Source organism: Medicago sativa, chromosome 1, assembly GCF_051527215.1.
Source record: "Medicago sativa cultivar Bolivia chromosome 1, Bolivia_mono, whole genome shotgun sequence".
In the NCBI taxonomy this organism is placed as follows: domain Eukaryota; kingdom Viridiplantae; phylum Streptophyta; class Magnoliopsida; order Fabales; family Fabaceae; genus Medicago; species Medicago sativa.
Window position 1 is genome coordinate 65,482,050 of NC_140749.1, and position 24,807 is coordinate 65,506,856.

At 33.5% G+C, this 24,807-nt stretch overlaps 2 protein-coding genes across 4 annotated transcripts; both read left to right on the top strand.

The window, feature by feature from the left end:
• Positions 1 to 1,382: 1,382 nt before the first annotated feature.
• LOC146956471 (histone H2A variant 1) lies at positions 1,383 to 3,319 on the top strand. Of its 2 annotated transcripts, XM_085729046.1 has the most exons (4): positions 1,383 to 1,474; positions 1,509 to 1,529; positions 1,653 to 1,771; positions 2,769 to 3,319. In XM_085729046.1, the coding sequence occupies exons 3-4, from the start codon at positions 1,664 to 1,666 to the stop codon at positions 3,063 to 3,065; spliced, it is 405 nt and encodes a 134-aa protein (XP_085585172.1). In that variant the 5' UTR covers positions 1,383 to 1,474; positions 1,509 to 1,529; positions 1,653 to 1,663; the 3' UTR covers positions 3,066 to 3,319. The 2 variants fall into 2 exon arrangements, with proteins under 2 accessions (XP_085585172.1, XP_085585176.1); XM_085729050.1 differs by lacking the exon at positions 1,383 to 1,474 and having other exon boundaries at positions 1,512 to 1,529; positions 1,652 to 1,771.
• A 1,566-nt stretch (positions 3,320 to 4,885) lies between these two features.
• Positions 4,886 to 23,121, top strand: D27 (beta-carotene isomerase D27-like protein). 2 transcript variants are annotated; one of them, XM_085729044.1, is made up of 8 exons: positions 4,892 to 5,244; positions 5,335 to 5,474; positions 6,101 to 6,193; positions 7,449 to 7,510; positions 8,089 to 8,195; positions 21,332 to 21,424; positions 22,266 to 22,318; positions 22,841 to 23,121. In XM_085729044.1, the coding sequence occupies exons 1-7, from the start codon at positions 5,022 to 5,024 to the stop codon at positions 22,304 to 22,306; spliced, it is 759 nt and encodes a 252-aa protein (XP_085585170.1). In that variant the 5' UTR covers positions 4,892 to 5,021; the 3' UTR covers positions 22,307 to 22,318; positions 22,841 to 23,121. The 2 variants fall into 2 exon arrangements, with proteins under 2 accessions (XP_085585169.1, XP_085585170.1); XM_085729043.1 differs by lacking the exon at positions 22,266 to 22,318 and having other exon boundaries at positions 4,886 to 5,244.
• The last annotated feature ends 1,686 nt before the right edge of the window (positions 23,122 to 24,807 follow it).

Sequence of the window (24,807 nt, forward strand, 5' to 3'; positions counted from 1 at the left end):
GAGGAGAAGGAAACAAAGTTTCTTGCTATCCAAAATAATTGAAAAATAATGACCTTATAACTAGGGAGGATTAATTGCCTTAATCGACTGGGAAGATGAGGTTATCGTGGGAATAAGTAGAACCATGAAGCAGTGATGACAATTGACATATTGGAAGTTGAATAGTCTCACATTGTTTCCTTTCTCAAATATCAACCAATGATACAATGTATGAGGCATCTTTTGACACCTAAATTTTTTAACTTACAATTATGATATCAACAATATCGTATGAGACACATTGTCAGTCAGTAAAGAACCAACACAAAAATAAAATAAAATAAACGTAGCGAATATGAAAATATTTTGTTGAACGTAAGATAACAATATAACACTAGATATAATAAAATTAAAAATGACAATATTAAAGAAAAAGATAGTTGAGGTAACACGTGCAAAACAAAGTGGAAATTCGACTTAGGTCGTTTGAACTAGGGATGTTCAAAACTGAACCAACCTAATAGAAAAACCGCAAACCAAACCAACCTAATCCGAAACCTTAAAAAAACGCATTTGGTTCGGATGTAGTCAAATCATTTTTGTACTCAATCGCATGGTTTGATTTGGTTCGATTTGCGATATTTATTTTATCAACCGAACTAAACAAAACCAACCCTCAACATAAAAAAACACTAAACCTATGTCACCGAGACACATACTCATAGGAACTTTTATAAAATGACATTTTTTTTCTTGTTAAGTTTCTTCTTTGCTTTTTTATTTTAAAAAAATTATTTATGTGTTACTTGGACTTTTAGAGAATGACACAATCTTAATCTTTTACATTTCTTACCGAATATAATTACCTTTTGTCCATATTTTTAATTTTGTCTATGTCGTTGGGAACATTGCTGGATGAAAATAAAATTGTAACGTTATCTGAAATTTAAAACATAGTTGGAAAAATTGTCATGTTTTAACTTTTTAATTTGATTTTAACGTTGAAAACAAAAAAATGTATCATCTAAAAAACCTCATAAACCGATCTAATCTAAACCACATTCGTTTAGTTCGTATTTTATTTTAAAAGTTAACCGAATTAAACCAAATTATATGCTTTTTTATCTTACGATTAAGATGGTTTTTAATTTTAAAAACTGAAACAAACCGTACCAAAAACGGCCATAATTTGAATTTGTAGATTATGTGTGGGTGGAAAATACAACTCTTGTTAATTAACTGAGTCCATGTCCAACTAAGCCCATAAAGAGAGTAGAAGGCAAGAGCGGTAAAACGAAAAATTCGAAATTGGGATTGAAAATTAGTTTCCCACGCAAAGTTAAGCGCCTATTATTTTGCCAAAAAAAATTCAAACAAAACGTATATTCCAAAATTTCAATTTAATGACCGTGACAACGATATTTCACTTCACCCCATATTCATTATTTTCTTTTCGATCTAAAATCTCTAATTTCACACTCTCACTCTTTTCTCTCCTCTCTCTCTCTCTCTCTCTCTCTCTCTCTCTCTCTCTCTCTCTCGATTCCAAGGTTTCTCTTCTACTTTTCCCTTCTCTTCTTCGTTTAAACATTTTTTCTTATTCTTTTCTCTTCGATTAACAAGTTCTGTTCATTGACGCGTTTCATTGACGCGTTTTGCTCTGGAATTTTCAGGTGATTAAGCAATGGCAGGAAAAGGAGGAAAAGGACTCGTTGCAGCGAAAACCACCGCGGCTAACAAAGACAAGGACAAGAAGAAACCCACTTCTCGTTCTTCTCGTGCTGGAATTCAGGTAAAACCCTTTTTTTTTCCCTTTCTTCGTAATTTCGATTTTCTTTATTTTTCTAGGGTTAGGGTTTGAAACAAGGAATTAGACGATAATTCTCATCTAGGGTTTGATTATATTGTTTTAATTTTTGCTAGATCTTTCACTTTCGATTTTTCTGTGTAAATTTTTTAGGGTTAGGGTTTGAAACAGAGATTTGAGCGATAGTTTTCAGATACCCATCTAGGGTTTAATTCTAAAGTTTTAATCTTTGCTAAATCTTTCAATTTCGCTTTCTTTCTATGTTCTTTAATTTTTTAGGGTTAGGGTTTGAAACAGAATTAAGCGATGGTTTTGGGATACCCAATTGGGGGTTGATTATAAAGTTTTAATCTTTGATGTGTCTGTTTTTTTTTCTTCCCCTGATAACATGTATTTTCTTGTTTATATCATATATGTGATGTGATACATGTTTTTGTTTTTTGATGAAAAATTCAACTAATTGCTTTCTGAGAGTAAACAATTTCAAGATCTTACAACTTCAATTCAAATTGAAGTTTTTTTTTTTTTTTTTTTTTTTTTTTTTTTTTTTGTGGAAATTCAAATTGAAGTTTTTAATTAACTTAGCTTGATTTTGTTGTAAATTGTAGCAGAGAAGTAATTTTTTGTTGGAATGTTATAAGTTTAATTTCGATTTAAGGTTATGTTAAAAGTTTACAGCGTTGAAGAAATCACACTGAATATTTGTAACTTTAGAATTAGTGTATGGTTATCAAAATGTTTTCAAACTTTAACAATTGTTGTGTAAAAAATCTTAACACTATTAGTGTATGGTTATCAAATGTTCTTTTATTTAACCGGAGAGCTGATTTTTGAGATTAAATTATTGCCTTTGGATTTCATGTAGATGTTGTTTCCTGTTAATTATCATTTACAGATTAGAGAGACCTATTTTCCTCTGTTATTTTTGTTTTGTTAAGTAACTTTTGTTTATTAACTGTAAAATTTGCAATGGTGGTTGTAGTTTCCTGTGGGTAGGATCCACAGACAGCTGAAGCAAAGAGTCCAAGCTAATGGACGTGTCGGAGCAACAGCTGCAGTGTATTTGGCATCCATTCTGGAGTATCTGACTGCTGAAGTTCTTGAGCTGGCTGGAAATGCTAGCAAAGATTTGAAGGTGAAGAGGATTACACCAAGGCATTTGCAGCTTGCTATCAGGGGAGATGAGGAACTTGATACCCTTATCAAGGGAACAATTGCTGGTGGTGGTGTCATTCCTCACATCCACAAGTCCTTGATCAACAAAACTGCCAAAGAATGATTTCTTTGCTTTTGTTGTCATGTGGTGGTGCTGTTTATTTTAATTAGGGCTGTGTTTTTTATTATGACTTGAAATGATGGTGATCACAGTAGGGTAGTTTTAGAATTTTGAATGAATTGATATGGTAGTGTGTAAATGGTGGTATTCTTATGTGGTCATTTGGATGGTTTAATTTGTCTGTCTTAGATATTTGTGATGCTGTTGGAGCTTTTAGAACATGTTTTTTATATTTGATCTGTGATTTGTAGTCTTTACTCCCTGCTTGTTTTGTTTGTTTTGATCTGTGCAATGGTTGGGGTTAATTGTTTACTATGGATTAAAACTTGGCAAGATGATGAAGAAAATTAATATGGATTAAAAAGTAGCCTCTTTAGCATGTATAAAAGAACTTACGGTAACAGGTACATTTATTTAGCAAAAAACCTTGTCTGTAGATACAAGGGTGCTTACATGTGTTTGCAGCTATATTAGCTGTAATTAAAATTGCAACACAATTTTTTGCCTGGTTATGAAGTAGATGCAGATGCTTAGTTTATGTATATTTTTGAGAGGATGCTTAGTTTATAGTTACTGTAAGAAAAATAGATTCACACATTTTTTTTACTGTAGCACAACTTAAGTTTAAGATTGTATTTCAAAACTCGAAACATAAATCTCATACATGAACCGTGATAGAGATTGCATTGTTTGCTAGAATATTAGTAGAAGCATAACAACTGTTCCAGGCGCAGTGTTGTGGTTAGCTATTTTATTTCGTTTTATTATTAGAAGCTTACTTTACTAGCACCTTATACCAAGCTCTTTTTTTTAATATTACTTAAGAATCAGTTGTTAGATTATGTCATTATTAGAATAAAATATAACTAAGAACCATCCTTACCACAATTTTCATGATTTTCACTATTTTAAGTACTCTCTCCGTCCCAATTTATCTGACCCCTTGGCTCATTTCACACAGATTAAGAAAAATGTATAAATAAAGGGGAAAGTGGAATATATTGTATTGGGAATGATAAAAGTAGTATTATTTGGTGTTATATTGTATTGGGAATGATGAAAGTTGTATTGAAAATTGAAATGACTCAGTTATTTTGGGACACTTTTTTTTAGAAAAATGGGTCAGATATTCCGGGACGGAGGGAGTAGTGATTAATTTTAAGTTCTTAAAGGGGTATATTGATCGAGTGACACAATTCTTTGCCTACATTATTTTAATAACATGAATGGTTAATAGCAGTTGCTTTATCATTGAGCAAAACTTGGGTGGTTGATACTGCTCAGAATTAAAGTGTCAAGTTTTCTATTCTTAATTTCTACAAAGTACAAACCATGTCTTCTTTCTCATGGTTTTTTTTTTTTTTAGTTCTTTTGGGGTTCAATTAATTTTAGCTTAAACAGTTTAAGCTGATTCAATCACTTGCTAGTTCAAAGTCCTTGAGTGACGTTCACCGACTTGTAAATTCTATTTATTTTCTTTTTGGATGAAATATGTAGTTATAGTACAGACACCTATCATATAAATATTACATATAAACTATTTTTATACCAAAATAAAAATGTTTTCATATAAGCCACAATCTATTTTCACAAATTATCTTGAAAAACGTATGAAAGTAAGCCAAAAATAGTTTATGCACACTTCACAAGTTTTTTATAAACTCTCAGAGCAATATTACAATCCCTACCGGCCTAAATAGTTCACATTTAAAACAAAATAAGGGGAACATTGGTAGTGGAACACAACTTGTGACCAAAGCATTAGACATAAGTTAAAGAATACTAGAATTATGTCACATCATTTCGATAGAACTGGAAGTACCATAAGCCAACAAACAAAGCATCTAGAGAGTCACAAAAATAAGAGCTTTGGCCTAAGATGCTTTTCATGCACTATTTGTCCTTATTAATCCCCTCTTATATAAGCTCCTCTCTGACGTAAAATTCATTCACACTCAAATGGATGCAAAAATGATGATTGCACATAACATGAGCTTAACACCAACTTTAGCTCATTGGAAGCTAAGACTTAAACCAAAACGCACTTTTGTATTTGGAGTTCTTGCAAGGCCAACAGATGATATTTCAGAAGAAACATTAAGAAAAACTAATGTATACAAAGATAATTGGTTTGATAAATTAGCTATAAACCATTTATCAAAAAGTGTTCAAGCAGCAACAGGTAAATCCTCCTCTTTTTCAATTAGTATAATTCATTTCTAAAACCAGTAATTTTCGTTATTTACGACGACTATTTCTGAATCCTCTGCAGGAATCAGTAACAATAAGAGTGGTTTTGATAGCCTTGTTGAGGCAGCTACCGTGGCTTCACACAAATTTAATACTACTCAACAGCAAGGAGTTATTCTAGATGCACTTGATAGAGCTTTTCCAAAACCAATACTCTCAGTGGTGAGTTCATTACAATTTTGTGTCATATTCCTCTTGGGCTTTCATTTCAATCACGTTTCAAAATTATTAATTACTTCCCACTTCCCATTTGTTTGGCATGATAGAATTAGATATATAAAAATGAAACACTAGTTTTCGTTATTCCTTTTCAAGAATCCACTAGTTTGTGGGTACTTCCAGGTTCACTAAGATGTTTGTATAAACTACTTAATTTAATTAGACCCTTATGCATACAATGATACAAGTGTTTATGGAAAAACTAATTCTATAACAAAAGAAAAAAAGTCAAATTGTTTTGACATAAATTGTACTAAAGTCTTCAAATTGTTTTTAAACTATTTCCAATATGTTGGAATTTAATCCATGTCATCTCTTCTTTGCAACTGTAGTTTTTCTTCTTCTTTCTATTACTATGGATTTTTATGCTAAAGGAAAATGCTAACGCATCGTTCAACTTATTAATTTTTGTGTTGTCATTGCTCTTACTTTGAATGTTTGAGCATAATGTACAATATAAAATTTATAATATATAAATTGGTAAATAAAAAAACTATAATAGTATAATATAACGACGTTAATAACTATGTTTATTTATATAATATACTATTGTGCATGACGAAGTGCAGATAAGGAGAGTAATGCCACCATCTAAATTAGCAAGGGAATATTTTGCCGTCTTCACCACTATATTCTTTGCTTGGTTACTCGGTCCCTCCGAGGTAAATTACACAAACTATATTGCTTTTATATGCTCTTAAGTCTTAACAAACTTGATACTATTGATTTTAACATGTTTAGATATTTTTGAGTTGAATTGCTTTGGTTATAGAATTGATACATGAACTCTACAATGATTTGCGTATGACCCGTCAACTTTTTTTTTAAATGATAAATGTTAGTATTTTTTATTTTATTTTTATGATTCGAATCCTAGATATTTAACTCCTTTAAACCCTATTAACATCAAACAACTATTAATAGTAAGAGAAATGCTAAAAAGTGTTCTTATAACATTTGATAAGAAGTTAAAAATAATTTTTTTTTCTTGGGATATGTGCATTCAACACATTAAAACATAACAAAACAAAACAATATTTTCTACATAAAAGTTATCAATAATTTCTATTTTTAAAATCTTTAACAAGTACCCTTAGACTCTGTTTGCTAGTTTGGAGGGAAGGGCAAGGAAAGACTTTGAGAGGAGAGAAATATAAGGGAAAATTGAAAAATCTTTCACAATTTTTGAAAGAGTATTTTTTTTTATAGAGTGATAAATTAATGCTTCCCTAACAAAAAATGCTTATGATTTATATATTTTTAATTTTAAGAATATTTTTTTTAATTTTAAGAATATTATAACAACATATATTAAATTTGAAGAATTCATAAAAACCCTCTCAAACCCCCCATAACCCTCTTCCAATACAATTTTTTAGTTCCCCAAATGAAAAGGATTTTATGCTTTGAAGAAAAATAAACCTCCAAAACCCCCTCATTCCAATGTCCTCTATTTCTTTCACTTACTCCTTCATTTTTTCTATGTCTTCCATTCCATTCCTTTCCAAACTCGCAAACAAAGCCGTAAGACATTTGTTAGCAAGATCATGATAGTAATCACCTTATAATTTGTTTGTGGTGATTAGTCTGGTGACTATATGCCTTCCAATGTTGACCTTTTTTACTCAATAAAGTTAAAGGACCTACCATATTCCAACAGAGCCCTGTCCCACTTTTTTACTAAAGAAAAGAGATTCATTTCAAGGAATAGAAATTTCTTTGTTATATTTCTAAGGCAATTTATTTTCTGTAAACTTTAAAATACTGATTGAATACATAATTTTCAATACAATATTTTTATATTTGTTTCACAACAAATGTTCTAAAACACATGTTAACTTTTTCCTTTACTTTTTAATCTTTTATTGTTGATGAATCTAAAACATAAATCTCATTAGTTAATTTCACTATGTAAAGGTGAGAGAGTCAGAGATCAATGGGAGAAGAGAAAAAAATGTTGTCCACATTAAAAAATGCAGGTATGTTTAGTTTTCTCTAATTAAAATTTTCTTCAATAGAAAATTGTCTGCATTATTCAAGTAGTATTCCGTAAAAATGAGTTCTCAATGTATAATTTTCACACAGAAGTGTAAAATGTGATCTCCATTTTAATCATTCTATTTAAATTGCTCATGTATTTCTAACTAATTTTAAACCATAGAATATCATACTATGTATAAATTTCACATTTTCACTATTCTCCAACTTAAAGACACCCAACCTAAAGGCACATCCTGGTCTCAAACTAACCCAATTATATTGTGCTCCACATCTAATTCTGTATTCACACTGTGACTCATGATTTATGATCATTATCAAAGTTATTGCCAATACCAAATCATTTTTCAATTTACATCCATTATTCTAATGATGACCATTATTATGCTACACATGTAACACTTTTTCTACCCAAAGAAACACATGTAACACATTGTTTCATTTACTAAAAAATTAATTAGCTCAATCATATTAGCTTCTAATTAATCATTTCACCCAAGTAACATCACAGTTCTTCTCCTCCACTGTCTTAAGACTTGTTTAAACAATAACTGTGCAGATTCTTAGAAGAAACAAATTGTGTTGGGATGTGTATTAATCTCTGCAAAATGCCATCTCAGTTGTTCATAAAGGACTCGTTTGGTATGCCAGTCAACATGGTCCCAAGTAAGCATTCCCATCAATATTTTCATGGTCACAAATTCATGAATACGTATAGTTCTATCTACCTTTGCATACACCAATTTAATTTACTATTTACTAGTAAACAATCTAGTTTTTGAAAGATACATACGATACCATACATTAAAATATACATCATCATAGTTTTTTTTTTGGAGAGGATCTTAGTTTTTAAATTGATGATTATTTACACTACTTATGTGATTAAGTTAATGTTAAAAATCATTAGAGAGGTCTAATTGAAAGGAGGAACACTTGTTTGGTTACTATCAAAAATATCAGTGTTATTTAAATACTCCCTCCGATCCTATTTACAAGAGAAAGTTGATTTTTTAGATACATTGAATAATGTATGTATCTAGTCAAGAACCTAAACCAAATACATAAATTATTTAATGTATCTAAAAAGTAAAATGTCTCTTGTAAATAGGACCGGAGGGAGTAATTAAATGATGTGTATTGTTATATGTGTGCGCTTAAATGATTACTCCCTCCGGTCCTTTATACAAGAAATAAATGACATAAAACATCAAGACCAAGAAAATACTCCATCCGGTCCTTATTATAAGAAAAAGTTGACTTTTTAGGTTCATAGAATAATTAATGTATCTTATTGTAAATATAGACTAGATACATCACTTGCACAATGAACCAAAAAAATTAATTGTTTCTTATAATAAGGACCGGAGGGAGTACATTGAAAATAGTCATCTTCATTTAATACACCTCCACATTTAAAAAATTTGCATGAATATCCCTAAATTAATTACACCAACTTTTTATTCTCTCTCATAATAAATAAGGGCACAAAAACTTTTCCATTGAAAATACTTTTTATTCCACCAACTTACTTACTTACTTTTACTATTCTCTCTCATAATAAATAAGGGCACAAAAACAAGTTAGCTTTAAACATGCTTGAAACTTGGTCCATATTTATTATAAAAAAGACCAAAAAAATTCTCACTTTTGTTTCTATTAAAATGGACGGGAGGGAGTATAATTTAGAGTTGTGTTCATAGAAGTACTTCTCAATTTGAATGCCACTCTTTAATATACTCCCTCCAGTCTCAAATATAAGAAAATATTTCTTTTTTAGATTCATTGAATAATTAATGTATCTGCTTTACAATATAGTCCAGATACATTAACTACTCAATGAACCTAAAAAAGCAATATTTTCTTATATTTGAGACCGGAGGGAGTAATTAATTTTCTAGGTGCAAAAACTTTGGCATGACGTTATATTAAGGAATCCACTTTTTTTTTTTTTTTGAGGGAATTAAGGAATCCACTTTGAGAGGCTTGATTTTAGTCTTGTACTCCCTCCGTCCCGCAATAGATGACCCATTTGAAAATGTGCAATTTTGACCTAACGTACTTTGACCGTATTTTTCTACTAATATACAAAGATAAATAATATCATGTAAGATGTCGTTATATTCGTCTCGATGAGTATTTTCAAAATATCAAATTTTCATAATTTTTTTTAATATATTATTCAAGATATTTAAGCTCAAAGTTATGTATTGGCATGCGTAATAAGGTCAAATGTGTCAAGTATTATGGGACGGAGGGAGTAACTTCTTTATGGGGTGCCGTAAAAAGGGAAAAGGAAAGACCCCATTTTCTACGTGTACATTTCTCAAAGTGACAAAATGTGACGCATGGGTCCCGTAAACAAAACGAAATGAAAAATGAATTCTGTTCTCTCCCAGCACAAAACACTCGCGCCCTGCAGTGTTGTCAAAAATGCCCTTGCGTTAGTTAACTAACGCAAGTGTAAAACTATGCGTTAGTTAACTAACGCCGTGTTACTTAAGTAACGCATGTGTAATACATTGCGTGAGTTAACTCACGCCCAGTCTGTGCAGACAACCAGAAGAGGCAACCTCTATTTTCTCTAATTTTTCAATCTTTCTTTCATACATTCATTCAAGCATACATTTTTCATCATTCATTCAAGCATTCATTCAATCAACCATTAACTCATAATTATATTACGAAAAATAACGGAATAAAACAACGAAATAAAATAACGAATAATGTCATAAAAAACGCCAAAAAGCGTAAGTGTAATAGAATTACAACCAAATCCAACAAAATGTCATAAAAAAAAGCTACACAAGTCATATTGGTCCATCCTGTGGACTCCTACTCCTCCTTCGTGGAGCCGGCATCTGCTCCATCATGCTCCACTCGGACTGGATGCCCTGCATCATGCGAAGAACCTCTGGATTACCAAACACATCAGGATGCCCCATTGCACTGTCCACTGTGGCTTTGATGTTGCTGATGATCTGGTATGGGTCGGGAGGATGTGTGGTCCACTGCTGCTCAGCAATAACCTCCTCGTAAGGAGGGACATGACGAGGAGGAGCATCAGTTGCGTAGTCAGGAATGGCCGCAGGGGGGTTCACAATAGGATGTGATACTCTAACGAACCATCTCATGTACCCCTTAGTATGAGCCCACAGTTGGTTATCCGAAATAGGATAACCCCTCTGTAGAGCAAACTTCGTGAAGGCCTGAGCCACGTCATCTGCCGCAAGAAGCTCAATGTCTGTAGAAGGCCTACGAATAGTCTGCACATACCCGTACTGCCTAAGAACCCGCTCTGGCAAGTGACAGACCATCCTGTCGCTGCTGGCCATGATTCATCCGGAGTACCAACATATATCCTAAAAGAGCGTGATGTGTCGTCGTCTCTCGTACGACCTCCAGGTGACATGCGAATGGTCCATCGAATCAATGGTAGCTCGGTAGTGTCCCGGATCAGAAAAGCCCCTGGGAGGTTTCCATTGACTGACAAGCGGGAAAACAGTAGGGTCGTAGTCCTCATCATCAATCCTCGGAATGATGTTCGTGAAGTGCACCAAAGTCCATTCTTGCAAACACAAAGAAACAAATTTATATCAGCACAAGTATTATACAAACAACTATACATGTAAGATCCAATAAGTAAAAAAGAAGAAAAACAAATATTACCACAAGCAAGGTCATGTAACTACCACAGGAAGCCACAGATGAGTCGGAGGTAAGAGATGACTGCTCATATAGGAAAGCAAGTCTCATCCCACCCCATGACCAACTATCCAACTCGTCCATATCTTGCAACGCTAGCAGCCAAAGCAGATTAATGTTTTTGCTGTTCTTGCCGGAAAAAATGGCCCAGCCAAGCAAGAGCAACAAAAATGCCTTAATGCAGGCCAGCCTAACTCGAGATCGCTCGTCTTGCTACTCCTGTGTGTCAATCTCAATCAGCTGATTACACCTATTCAAGAGCTCCTCGTAGCGCCTCTTCAGTACACCGAAACTGACGTGAGCAACACCCTGTTTTGTCATCTCGTTAGCGGCAGCCTCCGCTGTAAAAAGTAGGTCCTCCTGCATCATCTCTAGCCCCTCCTCACGGGTTAACTCTATATCAGGAAGGAGCCTCCCAGTGATGGGGATGCCTAGGAGACACGCCACATCATCTAGTGTGATGGTCATCTCCCCAACAGGTAGATGGAAGCTGCTGGTCTCCTCATGCCATCTCTCTGTCATCGCACAAACGAACCCGTGAGAGATGTTCTCTTAGCCACTAGTCAGGAGGGGAGTAAGACCGGACATATTCACTTTTGACCAAAACCACTCATTTTGTGGGCAAACCTGAGGGATCATCAGGTTTTTAAGGCTCAGCTTCTTCCTGTGCGAGATACCTTTCACCCTATGTTTTTTCCAAAACTGAAATACAAAAACAAAAAACAACAAACAACACCGTTAAATAAATTATAAGTAAAATAAATATTAAATATATTCTAACATAAATTTTAATTCTAACATTAAATAAGTAGAATAATAATTAGAATAAGTTAAATAAACAGTAAAATAATAGTTAAAATATACTTACATTGGCATCGACCCATATCCTGCATGCCACATGTCCACCAAAGTGAGGTAAAAGCCTGAGGTCAGAAGGCCCCTCTGCTTAGCCGTCTGGTCCGGTCTCGTACACCACCCTCGACACCCCCTGAAAACGACCCCCACCATCATGCTGCTAAAATGCTCAATATCATCATGTTGCTGAGGCTTCTCAATAACAGGCTGCTCCTGCTGAATATCAGGCTGCTCATGATGATCCTGATACTGATGCTGCTTGATGACAATCAATTATTCGCTATTTTTAGTGTCATTTTCATCACATTTTGGAGTTCACAAGCAAGATTAAGCAGCAAGAAAAGCAAGAAAAATAGAAGATTTCGAAGAAACAGTTGTGTTGATGTTTTTATTGAGTCTGTAGCAATTTTAGACAGTCTGGGGGTGTGAAAAGCAGAAATTATGGAAGTACTGTAAACTGACAATCGTGGCGCGATTTTGAGTGGCGTGGCGCGATTTTGCAGAATCGTGGCGCGATTTTATGAGGCGTGGCGGGTTTTTGGATGCAGAAAATTACAACATCTCTGTTTGAGTGAAATCGCGGCACGCCAATTAACAAGGCGCGACGCGATTTTGCTGGGTCAGGCCCAAAAACTTCTATAAATACTGCACTCAAACTGAAGAACAAGAGTTACGATTTTGGAGAGAAAAGTGCGATTTTGAGACATCGGAGACGGCTAGAAGGGCGATTTCTTCAACCTTTTACCAATTCATGTATGTTTTAAATATTTCATTGATCATGCTATTTGTAAACTCGACTATGAGTAGCTAAATCTCTTAGAGATTAGATCCGAGATGAATCTTTGTAACCCTAATTGACACATGTTGCTGTGAAACTCTATTTTGTTTATGAATTCAATTCTAGTTTATTCAATTCAATTGTTCTTAATGCTTTTTATATCTTGATCACATATAACTGGATTTTGTGAGAACGAATGACCACTGACCATGGCTTTCGACTTAGACCTAATTGAATTGTTCTAATAAACAGGGTTAGTCTAGGAATATATAATCGCTTGTTAGTGATAATAGGTTAATGTTCGGTAAAACCTTCAAGAATTATTAGACCACCTAAGGAATTAGGGGCTGTAGTTTAAGAAGAGGGTCCTAACTCAAGGGATTGATTATGGCTACTTTGTTAATCATCGTAAATTAGAAGAGGATTCATAACAAATAGGTGCAGTAGACCAATTAGGGGAACTTAGAGGATTCGAAGGATCTGATCTCATCTCTCTCCATATTTTCTTAATCAAATCTTTATTTTCATTTATTTGATTTCATAAAATCAAACCAAATCTACTGCCTAGTGGCAAAACAAAATAAACATTTATACATCCTATTTTTATAACGTAATTGAATTATTGAAGTTAAAAACAGTCCTCGTGGGATCGATATTTTTACTACTTCGATAGTATTTGGTGCACTTGCCAAACTTCTATCACTGCTGATAAGCATCAAACTGATACTGGTGAGGCTGAGGCTCCTGAAAATGATACGCCTGATCCTGCGCCTGCTGATACACCTCATAATGCTGCTGATACTGCGTCGGGTCCACCGTCTGGGATAGACCCGTCTGGGACGATGATCCCCCCACAGCATCAACTCTAGCAAGTCTCGTGTCCCCACCTCTCCCTCGACCAGCCATAGGAGGGTTTAGTGCTTGCTTCTCCCTCAGTGCACTACTAGTAGGGGCATGCCTCCCTGCCCTCAATCTGTCACTCCTATCCTGAGGCGGCTCAGGCGGTCTCTGGGACGTATTCCTCCAAGACATATCTGCATAACATTTCCAACAATTGAACAACAACAACGCTTATAATCAACAACAACAATTCAATCCGTAAACTACAATTCAATCCGTAAACTACCACATTATCCTGAAACTAACTATAATCAACATTAACAAACATATTACTAACTAATTCATCATTAACAATCCAAAAAACAAAACAAAAAATCATTGAGACATTTTACCAAATACATAGAGTGCAATTTCCAAACAACTAAGAAATGTAACAATTTATAAACCCTAAACTACCATATTTCACTTTAAACAACATCTAAAGTATTATTCCTAACTTAATTTATCACTAACAATCCTAAAAACTAACATGCAAGCCATATTTGTAAAAACCTAAAAATGTTAAATTTCTTAAGAAAAACTAAAATTACAACAAAAAAATGTAATGAAGTAGGATAATCATCACTTACTTGATATTATGGGAGAAATTGGATTTGAATGGCGCAAGAATGATGAAAATCGGATTTGGGGGGAAAAATTCGAAGTTGGGAAGTTTAGGAAATGAGGGAACGTTGTTTCTGTTTTGCTGATATATGACTTAAGTGACGCTGCGTGACTTAACTCACACCGCGGTACTTAAGACACGCAACAATTACAACGTGCGTTAGTTAAGTCACGCATCGTGACTTAATTAACGCAGGGGCATTAATGTCTATTCAGCTGGGTGCGAGCGAAAAGTGCAGGGGGAGAGCAGAATTCATGAAAAATATCATTGCTCTCATCAATTCAACGACATGGCCCATTTACATACACTTACTAATTTTTTTTAGGGATATACACTTTAATGTTTGATTTCACTGTGGGATGAACAAAATCAAGTGGGCACCATTGTTTTGTTGAAATTAATATGTTTCAGTTCGTTGTAAGTTTGGTCGGCCATGGTTATTATGTCAAAGTTACAGTTTGAAACTTCAATTAAAATCACATTGTACTCTAGGAGTCGGGGTGAATACAATACCTATGTTCCTATCTTCTGTGGCGGTGAGAGGAGCTTTAGGTTGAAGGTGACTTTGTTGGTCTTTTGAGTATTAATTCGACCGAGATTTCTCTAATCCTACATATCCCTAAGCGCTTAGGAAATTAGAGCTACATAGTTCTCGATTTGGTAGTGTGGGGTTGAAAGAAGTGAATGAGTTATGGCATCTAACCTCTTATTTTTAGAGTTGGTCACAGGAGTAGTGGGGTGTAGAGGGTTTAGTGGATTGTAGAGTAGTTGGGGGATCATGGGACCTACCTCTACTCCACCTCTCTACACCGAGTCAAAGACACATGTGTTTTATGTGAGGACTTAGTCAAAGCGCAACGTGTATCCTGTCTCATTGTCAGATAAGGGTAGACAAGCCCGCTTGTTTATAAGTTGTGGTCGAGGACCCTTTACCGAGACCTGCTTTCAATGTGTTCATCTCGTCCAATAGTGACTCACTATAATTCAACATGGTCTTTAGATGTTGAATAGGACGATACATGCTGCCTAATAATATTATCCACACAATATCGCTATGATTTTGTCAAATCAAACATCGTTCTAAACATAGCTTTTGCAAAATCATAGTGATCCACTATAATTTTAACAAACTTATGGTGATGCCAAACAAATAATTAGCTTGCAAGTTGCAAATAGATCAAGGTCGTTTCTAACATTTTACGAGTCATAATAGTCAATAGTGGTCGATAGCAGCGACGAACCGCTATGCTAATCGTCGTAACGGTGTGGAATGAGATAGCGGCCACTTCAGCTGCTTTAGCGGCGTAGCGGAGCAGATAGCGACCGCTTCAGCCGCTATTTGATTTTAGTTGAAAATTTTCAAATTGACCCTATTTTTAAAACCTTTTGTATGGTTTCGAAATTTCGAAATTGATTTTTAGGGCATTTTGAAGATTCTTAAAACCAAATTGACTATGTCTATGGTTTTTTTTCTTCCTCTGTTTTCTTTTGTTTTATGGTTTCTCTTGTTTTTATGATTTTTTTTTATTTGTTCCCCTATCTTTTGTTTTTTGGTGTATTATTTTATGAATGTCTCATGAGATTTGAGTGTTATATTTAATTTAACTATATTTGAGTGTTATAAAAATTTAAAAATATATAAAAATATATAAGTTTGGTTATATTTTATACCAATATTCATGCAATTTGTTCAAAAATTAATCAAATATCGATGATCTCTATTTGTCATAAAGCTATACGCTATCCCGCTTTTGGGGTCGGCCTCTACGCACCGCTATCCGGGATTGAGTACTATGGGCATAGTATAAGAAAAGGACACCTTACATAATACATCATATTTTTTTTTTTTTTGTGATTAACGATGAATGACACATGCATTAGTTATGACGGTTGACAATATATTATCCATTTTTGATCAATAATGTCATCATTGCTTAATTTTCTTGAATAACTCACATGAGAAATGCCTAAAATATTTGTCATTAGAAAAATTAATATTCATTTTAAAAATAGACCCATTTTCAACTAGAATATATCATTTGATGTGTTATACGAATTCTCCAAATGTCTCGGATCATAAATATTAAAATGAGTAATTTTAATATTAGATGCATTTTGCACATCATCACCAAGATTGGATACGAAGGATTTGGCACCCATCCGATTTTGCGTTTGTGTTTAAGCAGACTTCCCGTTTCCGTGATGTTGTGTTTTTGTTTGCTAAAGCTTTGTGTTGCTATACAAACCCCTCTTTGGCATTGATATGGGGCCTTTTGATAAACAAAAGACTATTACTTTTCTCACCCTATTGGATACTCGCGCGCCTTATTTTATTCCTAAAACGCCCTTCGGAAAACGTAATCCGAACACGTCCAGATTGTATAATCCGAACTGCCACAGTATAGACAATACTGGCCAGAACTGACAGTTTTGCACGTTTTTGTGGATTCATAGTTTTTTGAAGATAAAAAAATGAAGTAAAAGACAATTATGATAAAATTGTACCAATAAATAATTATATATATATCATTATACCAAAAAAAGTTGAATTGATATCATTACACATTTTACGTAATGATATACATTTCAACTAATGATATACATTCCCTTAAAAAATGATGATATACATTTAATCTAAACCGCCCAAAGATCTATGCCAATATCATCAAGATTAAAGCTATCTTTCTTTTGAAGCTTCACACCATCTTCAACCTTCTTTCAAGCAACAACCTTTTCTTCTGGATCAAGATTTTCAATAATGTATAAATCCTTGTCATCACCTATAACTTCAAGACCTGCTGCCCGGTATAGTTCATTATAGTCGGTCATTCGACTGACATGTCTATCAGGCCAGCTTAAGGCATCATCACGAGCATGTTGTCTCCATAGCGGGCAAGTGGGAGGAATATGACAACCATCCTTCATGTATAATCATGAAATGGTTGTCATTGACATGTGCCATACACATCAATTGCTCAACAAGTGGTGGTTCAACCCATAGAGGAAAAAAGGTTTCAGATCGCCCTTTCAGATGGACAGTAGAACAACAACGTGGTTGTATTTATGTGCAATGAGAAAACCCATATCCGACATGGTCATCAATTTATCCGGTGGTGCAGGACCAATACCGGAAAAGGTTAGAGCTCCTAAGACCTCTTTATACCGCCTATCATCATTAATCATTTGTCGATAATGAGCATTTCCTTCACTGTTTAGCTCTTTGTGCAGCTGGTAATAGATCATTTGGTGATCGTCAACACTCAAGTTTCATAGACCTGCAACTGCATGTAACCCACAATCACAATCACCAGCTACATCCACCACATTTTGAATAAAGTCATGCATCCAATGTGGGATTTGGTCTTTGTGTGGTATGTGGACTTTAACCGGATTTGGCTTATGATTTTCGGGAATTGGCTTATGAGGATTAGAAAACATGTTGCTTTTCCCTGCACTCTTTCTACTTGCTCATGTTGAATTTGTCTGTGAAGTTTGTGTCTGTTGTTCTTGAGAATCAACAATCTCCCAGAGAGAAGACAATCATTTTGTCGACCGAATGAAATGTTTATTTTTCTTTTGAGCTCATTTAGTGGTGACCTTGGCGGTGCACGCATTGAGGTAGTCTCTGACAATCAAGAAATAACCTTTCAGCCGAAACGAACACTCACATTTAACCGAACCAGCAATTTTGCGCTGAGTCTTCCTCTTGTACTCCTTGTATGAACCTCCTCTTTCACATATCACGGTAACAAATGCACTTCTTCCATTGCCACCTTTATCGGATTTACCAATGACGGTTGTAAATCCAAGCTTCTTTGCTTTCTCTCGAACCCACTCCAACAAATCATTCAGTGTAGCAAACTTTTGCTTGGTGGTAAAATGTTCCCCATGATCAATACAAACAACACGAGGAATATGAGGAGGAGCATCATCTACTTTTGAACCACCTAAGGAAATATCATGTTTTGGTGGTGGTGGTGGTGGGGGTGGGGAGGTGGGGTGTCCTCGACTTTGGCATTTCCAGGATCATCTACAACTTCAAGTGAAACCACCAGCAACACCGTCGAAGGTTCAATATCAGGTGTCAATTCAATGGAGGCATCAACGGGAACATCCATTATTGAAACAGTGCAAGAGCAGGGTCAGAAAATACACACAGTTCCTGTATTGGTGCTGTTCGGATTACACATTCTGAACTGCATTGCTAGTTTTCAGATTTCATAATCCGAATTTCTCCAGTACAGATTTTTTGACGTGATCAAAAGGAAAGCGCCTAGAAATTGAATGATGGAAGGTTTATATACACATTACCTTTGCATTCAGTTGAAAATGATGATGTTAACGCATCTTGATGACCAAATTGCTGCTCCAAATCACATTTTTGCTCAAAATGGTGTGTTTTTAGAGGTGTATGGAGTGTTTGGAGAGAAAGGTGGTGAATTGCAGCTAGGTTCTGGGTGAAACTTATATAATCAAGGTTTCCAGATTACGTAATCCGAAATAACCCACAACTTTTCCCGCTTATTTAAAAGTAGGGCTTTCAGAATATATATAATCCGGAACAGGTATATTTTGTCCGGAGTATATAGTCCGGAAGTTCTTACACCCTTCTCTTATCCAGGATTGAACGCAGACATAGCCCAGCACATGTTATGATTGGTTTCAGATTTCAGATTCCTAAACGTGTCCGGATTGTGTAATCCGGGCATAAGGTATTTTGATAAAGTGCACAGGGCGCACAAGAATGAGTAAGGGTGGGAAAAGTAATAGTCTAAAAAAAGATTTGAAGGTTGTTGGTCTGAAGCTTTGATACTGCTGACATTAGGGCCCTTTTGGTGCATTTGCTATACAGACCCCCTTAAAAAGAAGGTATTGATATATACACCTCACTGTATAAAAACTTTTTTAGGCCCCCTACATGCATGAGACCTAGGCCATCACACCCTGGGCTTATGCTTTGGCCCGACCCTAAAATAGACCTAACTAAGAAATAAATATCAATCCAAATTCAAATTAAGGCCTTGGCCCTAAAAATGCCTTGGCCTTGCCAAACATTGAATTCTGGGTAGAGCACAAATAGAACAATATCAATCCAAATTAAGGCTAAGACCTTAACTAGCTTCCTCAAAAAGCACCATGTCACCAAAACGCTTCTTTGACCAAAAGTGGATATCATTAATTTTATTTTTTTGGTCAAAGATTTAATTAATTTTTTTAGTCAAAAATAAAACACCGGATCCATATCAAAATAGAAAAACTACCAATCCAAAATTAAGACCGCAATTTAATACCTTAATTTTCAAAGGTCGTATCTTTATACATTGGAACTTACGCCTATTCAAATCTATATAAATGAATACACACATCCTATATACTCACAAATCAACCATTGTTGTATTCTTCAAAAACCATACCTACATAATTATTTTCATCTTCCTATCCAGAACCATAACCATGGCAAGAGATAACAGTGACATATTATGTTTGTTACTAGAATCACTTCTTTTTGAAATCATCACTATCCTACTCTTAGCCGCTGCAACATGCATCCTTAATAAAAAGTGGTTAAGGATATGATAATCGGTGACAACATCTACTTCAATGAAAACTTTTTTGTCGATTAAACTTCAGATGAAATCAAACAAGCACAAAGAGAAGTTTTCCACAACTTCATCACAAATTGGATTGCACATTACACTAGGCGGCGCATTAACAAAATTTCTCTCACAGTTTTGAACCCTCAAACTTGTGAGGAAACAATCAAATGTTTTGTTGCTTTCGCAACGCAACGAGGTATGCAATACTTAACTCTGATTTCTCTGATCCTAAATGGTATGAGAACAATTTGGATGATAAACATGCGTTATTTCAATTTCCAACACATGTTTATCAACTAGGTTAATTGCTTGAATCACTAAAATTGTATTCATGTGGTTTTGATACGCCGGATTTCCTTAACTTTAGTGCACTCAAAGACTTTTCTTTGGTTTTTGGATTGAAGTTCACATCGATACTCCCAAAACTTTGTTATCACTTTGTAAGACTATTGAGAGTCTGAGTCTAACGAGGTGTTGAAATTTGGTGGACTTTGATTTGGAAGATATTATGGCTTGGATTAAAAAGATTTATTGATTTTTAATCCAAGTCGTACAATATCTTTCAAATCAAAGTCCACTAAATTCCAACACCTCTTAAGACTCAAACTCTTAATAGTCTTACAAGTTGATAACAAAGTTTTGAGAGTATTGATGTCAACTTCAATCCAACCCAAAGAAATGTCTTTGAGTACACCAAAGTTAAGAAAATCTAGCATATCAAAATCACATGAATACAATTTCAGAGATTCAAGGAATAGTCTGAGTTGATAAACATGCGTTGACAATTGGAACAACACATGTTTATCATCCAAATGGTTCTAGTCCCATTTAGGATCAGAGAAATCAAGAGTTAAGTCTTTCACACCGCGTTGTATAGCGAAAGCAACACAACGTTCGATTGTTTCCCCACAAGTTTGAGGGTTCAAAACCATGAGAGAAAATTTGTTAATGCGACATCTAGTGAAGTGTGCAATCCAATTTGTGATGAAGTGGTGAAAACTTTTCTTTGTGCTTGTTTGATTTCATCCAAAGTTGAATTGACAAAAAGGTTTTCGTTGAAGTCGATGTTGTCATCGGATTGCCATATCTTTAACCACTTTTTGTTAAGGATACATCTTGCAGCGGCTAAGAGTAGGATAGAAATGATTGCAAGAAGTGATTCCAGTAACAAAGAGAATATGTCACTGTTATTTGTTGCAAGAAACTTCAATTGCATTTCTTTTTTCACTTAAATTTAAATGAATATATATATATATATATATATATATATATATATATATATATATAAATACACATACATACATACATACATACATACATACATACACACAATTTGGTTGTTACAATGTCTTTTGATTTACAGATTTTGATGACATGAGTTGTGAGATGATATTTGGCCAGGAACCCCCTTCATCGACTGATGATCCAGCACTCAAGCAACCCTGCTATAAACTTTGTAAGATACTTATTTTGAGAAGGGTTAATTATGTTTTTGGTCCCTATAAAATGGCGACCTTCGAAGTTTAGTCCTTACTTAATTTTAATAGCTTTTTTAATCCCTACAAAAAAAATTTACTTATAATTTTAGTCCTTGCTAAAATAAATTTTGTTTAATTATCCTTAAACTCTTAAATTTTTTAACGATTCTTTTTATACAAGTTTAGAACACTATGAAAGGTTCATTTACTAAAATCTATAATTTTTTAACATGAAATAAATTAAATATGAATTTTTTAAAACGACAAAAGTTTAAGATATAAGTAACAAAAATATGGACGTAGAAATCAAATTTTTGCGATATTTTTTTCGGAGGACCTTTTAATAACGTTCTTAACATGCCTGTAAAAAATTGTTGAAAAACTTAAGAGTTTAAGCATAAATTAAACAAATTTGGATTGAGTAAGGACTAATATTGAGTGCAGAAATTTTTTGTAGGGATTAAAAATGCTATTAAAATTAAGTAAGGACTAAACTTACAAGGTCGCAATTTTGTAGGGACCAAAAACATAATTAATCCTTTTGAGAATATTGCTTACATTTATTTACATGCCAATTATTCTTATGACTTCAAAATTTAGCAAACTTAGTAAAATGGAAGAGAAGAAAATGTGACTCTAGATTATTACTGCACTTCCTCGGATACATGCTACTGGCAGAGGAATACTAGATTTGATTGCACTCTACTAAAGTGTCATAGTGGTTTAAGATACTATGTGAAAAATTAACACAAAAGATAATAGAGCGGAAGAGTACAAAAGAATAATGCGACTAACATAATCTCTTCACATATCATGCAGGCAAGGCTAAGAAAAACCATGCAACTAAGTGTCTTAGTTAATGCAGCAAGCTGGTATGGAAATAGTAATTACAAAAAATTTCATTCTATAAACATTAGCTAAATGGACCATGGACATATTATCTCGTTCATCAACAATTAATTTCATATATTTTTTTTCCGAATAAACCATCGATTTAATCTTTAAAGTACTCTATCCAATTTAATTTCTGTTGTTAAGATACTGTGGATGTGTTATATTGAATTTTCATATACGTTAGTGTGCGCTTCGATGGATGGTGTAATTGAAAATTTTAGGGAATTCAAATACCTCAACTAAATTTCTTTGGTTTTTAATTTTTTGTTTGGAGAGAGTGATATAATTCTTCATTCTTAAAGATATTGATATTTTAGAAACTTGGTTGTTGGGTTATATGATATATTCTATTTTTTTTTTCATATGAGATCAAGTGATTTATATAACCAGGAACCTTGGAAAATTGTGTACTTGGAGAATGATATCATAATGCCCTTTATTTCAAATACTGTTTATTCTAAGTGAGAAGTGTTTTAACCGAAGATTTCATTTTCTTGTAGGCTTTCAGGCCAGCTGGGGTGGAACAAATGTGTCCTCCCACCTTTGTGTGCTACCAAAGGAAAGAACAAGTCCAATGCAATCTAAACAAATGATTTCATTCTTAAGTGGATTTTCATCCCTTCATTAGTTTTAAAGTTCATAAAGTGCTCAAGTATTTTAGTGTCAAAGGAATTGTTTACCACTATCAATTCATATAATGTTACATCACAGGATGATTATTTGTTATTTGAGCCCCCACTCACCCTAAAGAAAATAGTTTTTTTGAATGGCTTAAACAAAAGAGAGTGACTATTGATTATTTTCTATCTTAAACTAAAAAAAGATAAATGATGTTTACAATATTTCTCAACACTTACTAAAATGAGGGGGAACCACTTTATTTCAAAAAGGATTTCAAGAACTTAACCTCTAACAATTCTTGTAGATGAATTACTATGGAAAAGATGACATTAACCTCTCACAAGTTTCTATTATATAGTATTAGAGGAAATGGTGATAATAGGCAATTCACGAGATATTGATCTTCTTTTGTCTTTACCTTCTAAGAGCCTTTAGTTAAGGGTGATCCACGACCTTAAAAAATGGTTATTTAATTTGCACCGATAAAAGTTGAGTGATCCGTGGGTTATAGGATAATATTTCTCTTCATTTATCAATCATAAGAAAAGTTTAAACAAGTTTATGTCCGCTCGAGTTTGACATTACTATACTAGTAAATCAATAATAGTTTTCAATCTTTTGGTCGGTACTATTATTTATTGGGTTATGCCAACAAGTGTCCTAATGACAATTGTTAAGGTTTAGGGCACTTGTTAATGATTCAAAAGAGAAAATAATTTATAAATTTTATGTAAATAAAGTTCTTTTTTGAAATTTCAATGTGTTGAACACGCAATTTTCAAAAAAAAGTTTCTTTTTTTTGACTTTTAAACAAATGCCTTAAATGTACTCCCTCCGTCCCTATATGTAAGCATCTTTTGCCTCTAATAAAATGGTGCTTACATATAGGAACGGAGGGAGTATTTATTAGCATTTCCCTTATTTTATTGATCATATGTATATCAACTAAAATCTACTTACATTTTCTTTAACATGTATTTATTAATGGCTAAAGTGTACTTTTGGCCCCCTAACTTTTAAAAGTTTGCGATTTTGGCCCCCCAAGAAAAAAAATATCAATTTTGGCCATCTATGTTTTCCCCCTTTTGCACTATTCGTCCAAATGGCCAATTTTGACCAGTCAACGCCTGCGTGGCATGCCACGCGTGTAATTACTTAATTAAAAATAAATAAAAAAAGCCAGATAATCATCTTTTAAATTAAAAATCAGAAAATTAATTTTCAAAAATTAAAAAAATCCATAAAATCAGAAAAAAATTAAAATTTAAAAAGTAAAAAAAAATTAGATTTTTTAAAAAGGTAAAAAAAAATCAGAAAAAACAATTAGTTTTTTTTTCGAAATTTTAAAAATAGAAAAAAGTTCTGATTTTTTTTTTCCAAATTAAGAATATATTTTAAATTCTGGTGTCAAATTTTCAAAATAAAAAAAATATCAGATTTTTTCTACAAAAAATAAAAAATCTGGAAAATATTTTAACTTTTAAAAATCTGGATATAACTTTTTTTAAAAATTTTCGAAAAAAAAATCTGAATTCTTTTCTAAATTAATTAATTTTTTAAAAAAATTGGAATTTAGATTTTGATTTGAATTAAAAAAAATTATATTCAAATTTTAAAAAATTAAAATATCTTCATAATTACGTAAAATCTGAATTCTGGACTAATAATTCCAGATTTTATAAAAATTCAAGAATAAAATTTTCACAAAAAAAAAATCTGAATTTTTTCTAAATTTAAAAATTTTAAAAAAATTTATATTTGAGCTTTTCTGAATTTTAAATTTTCTAAATGATCATAAAAAATCTGAACTTTATTTTATTTTGAAAATTATTTTCTAGATTTTTAA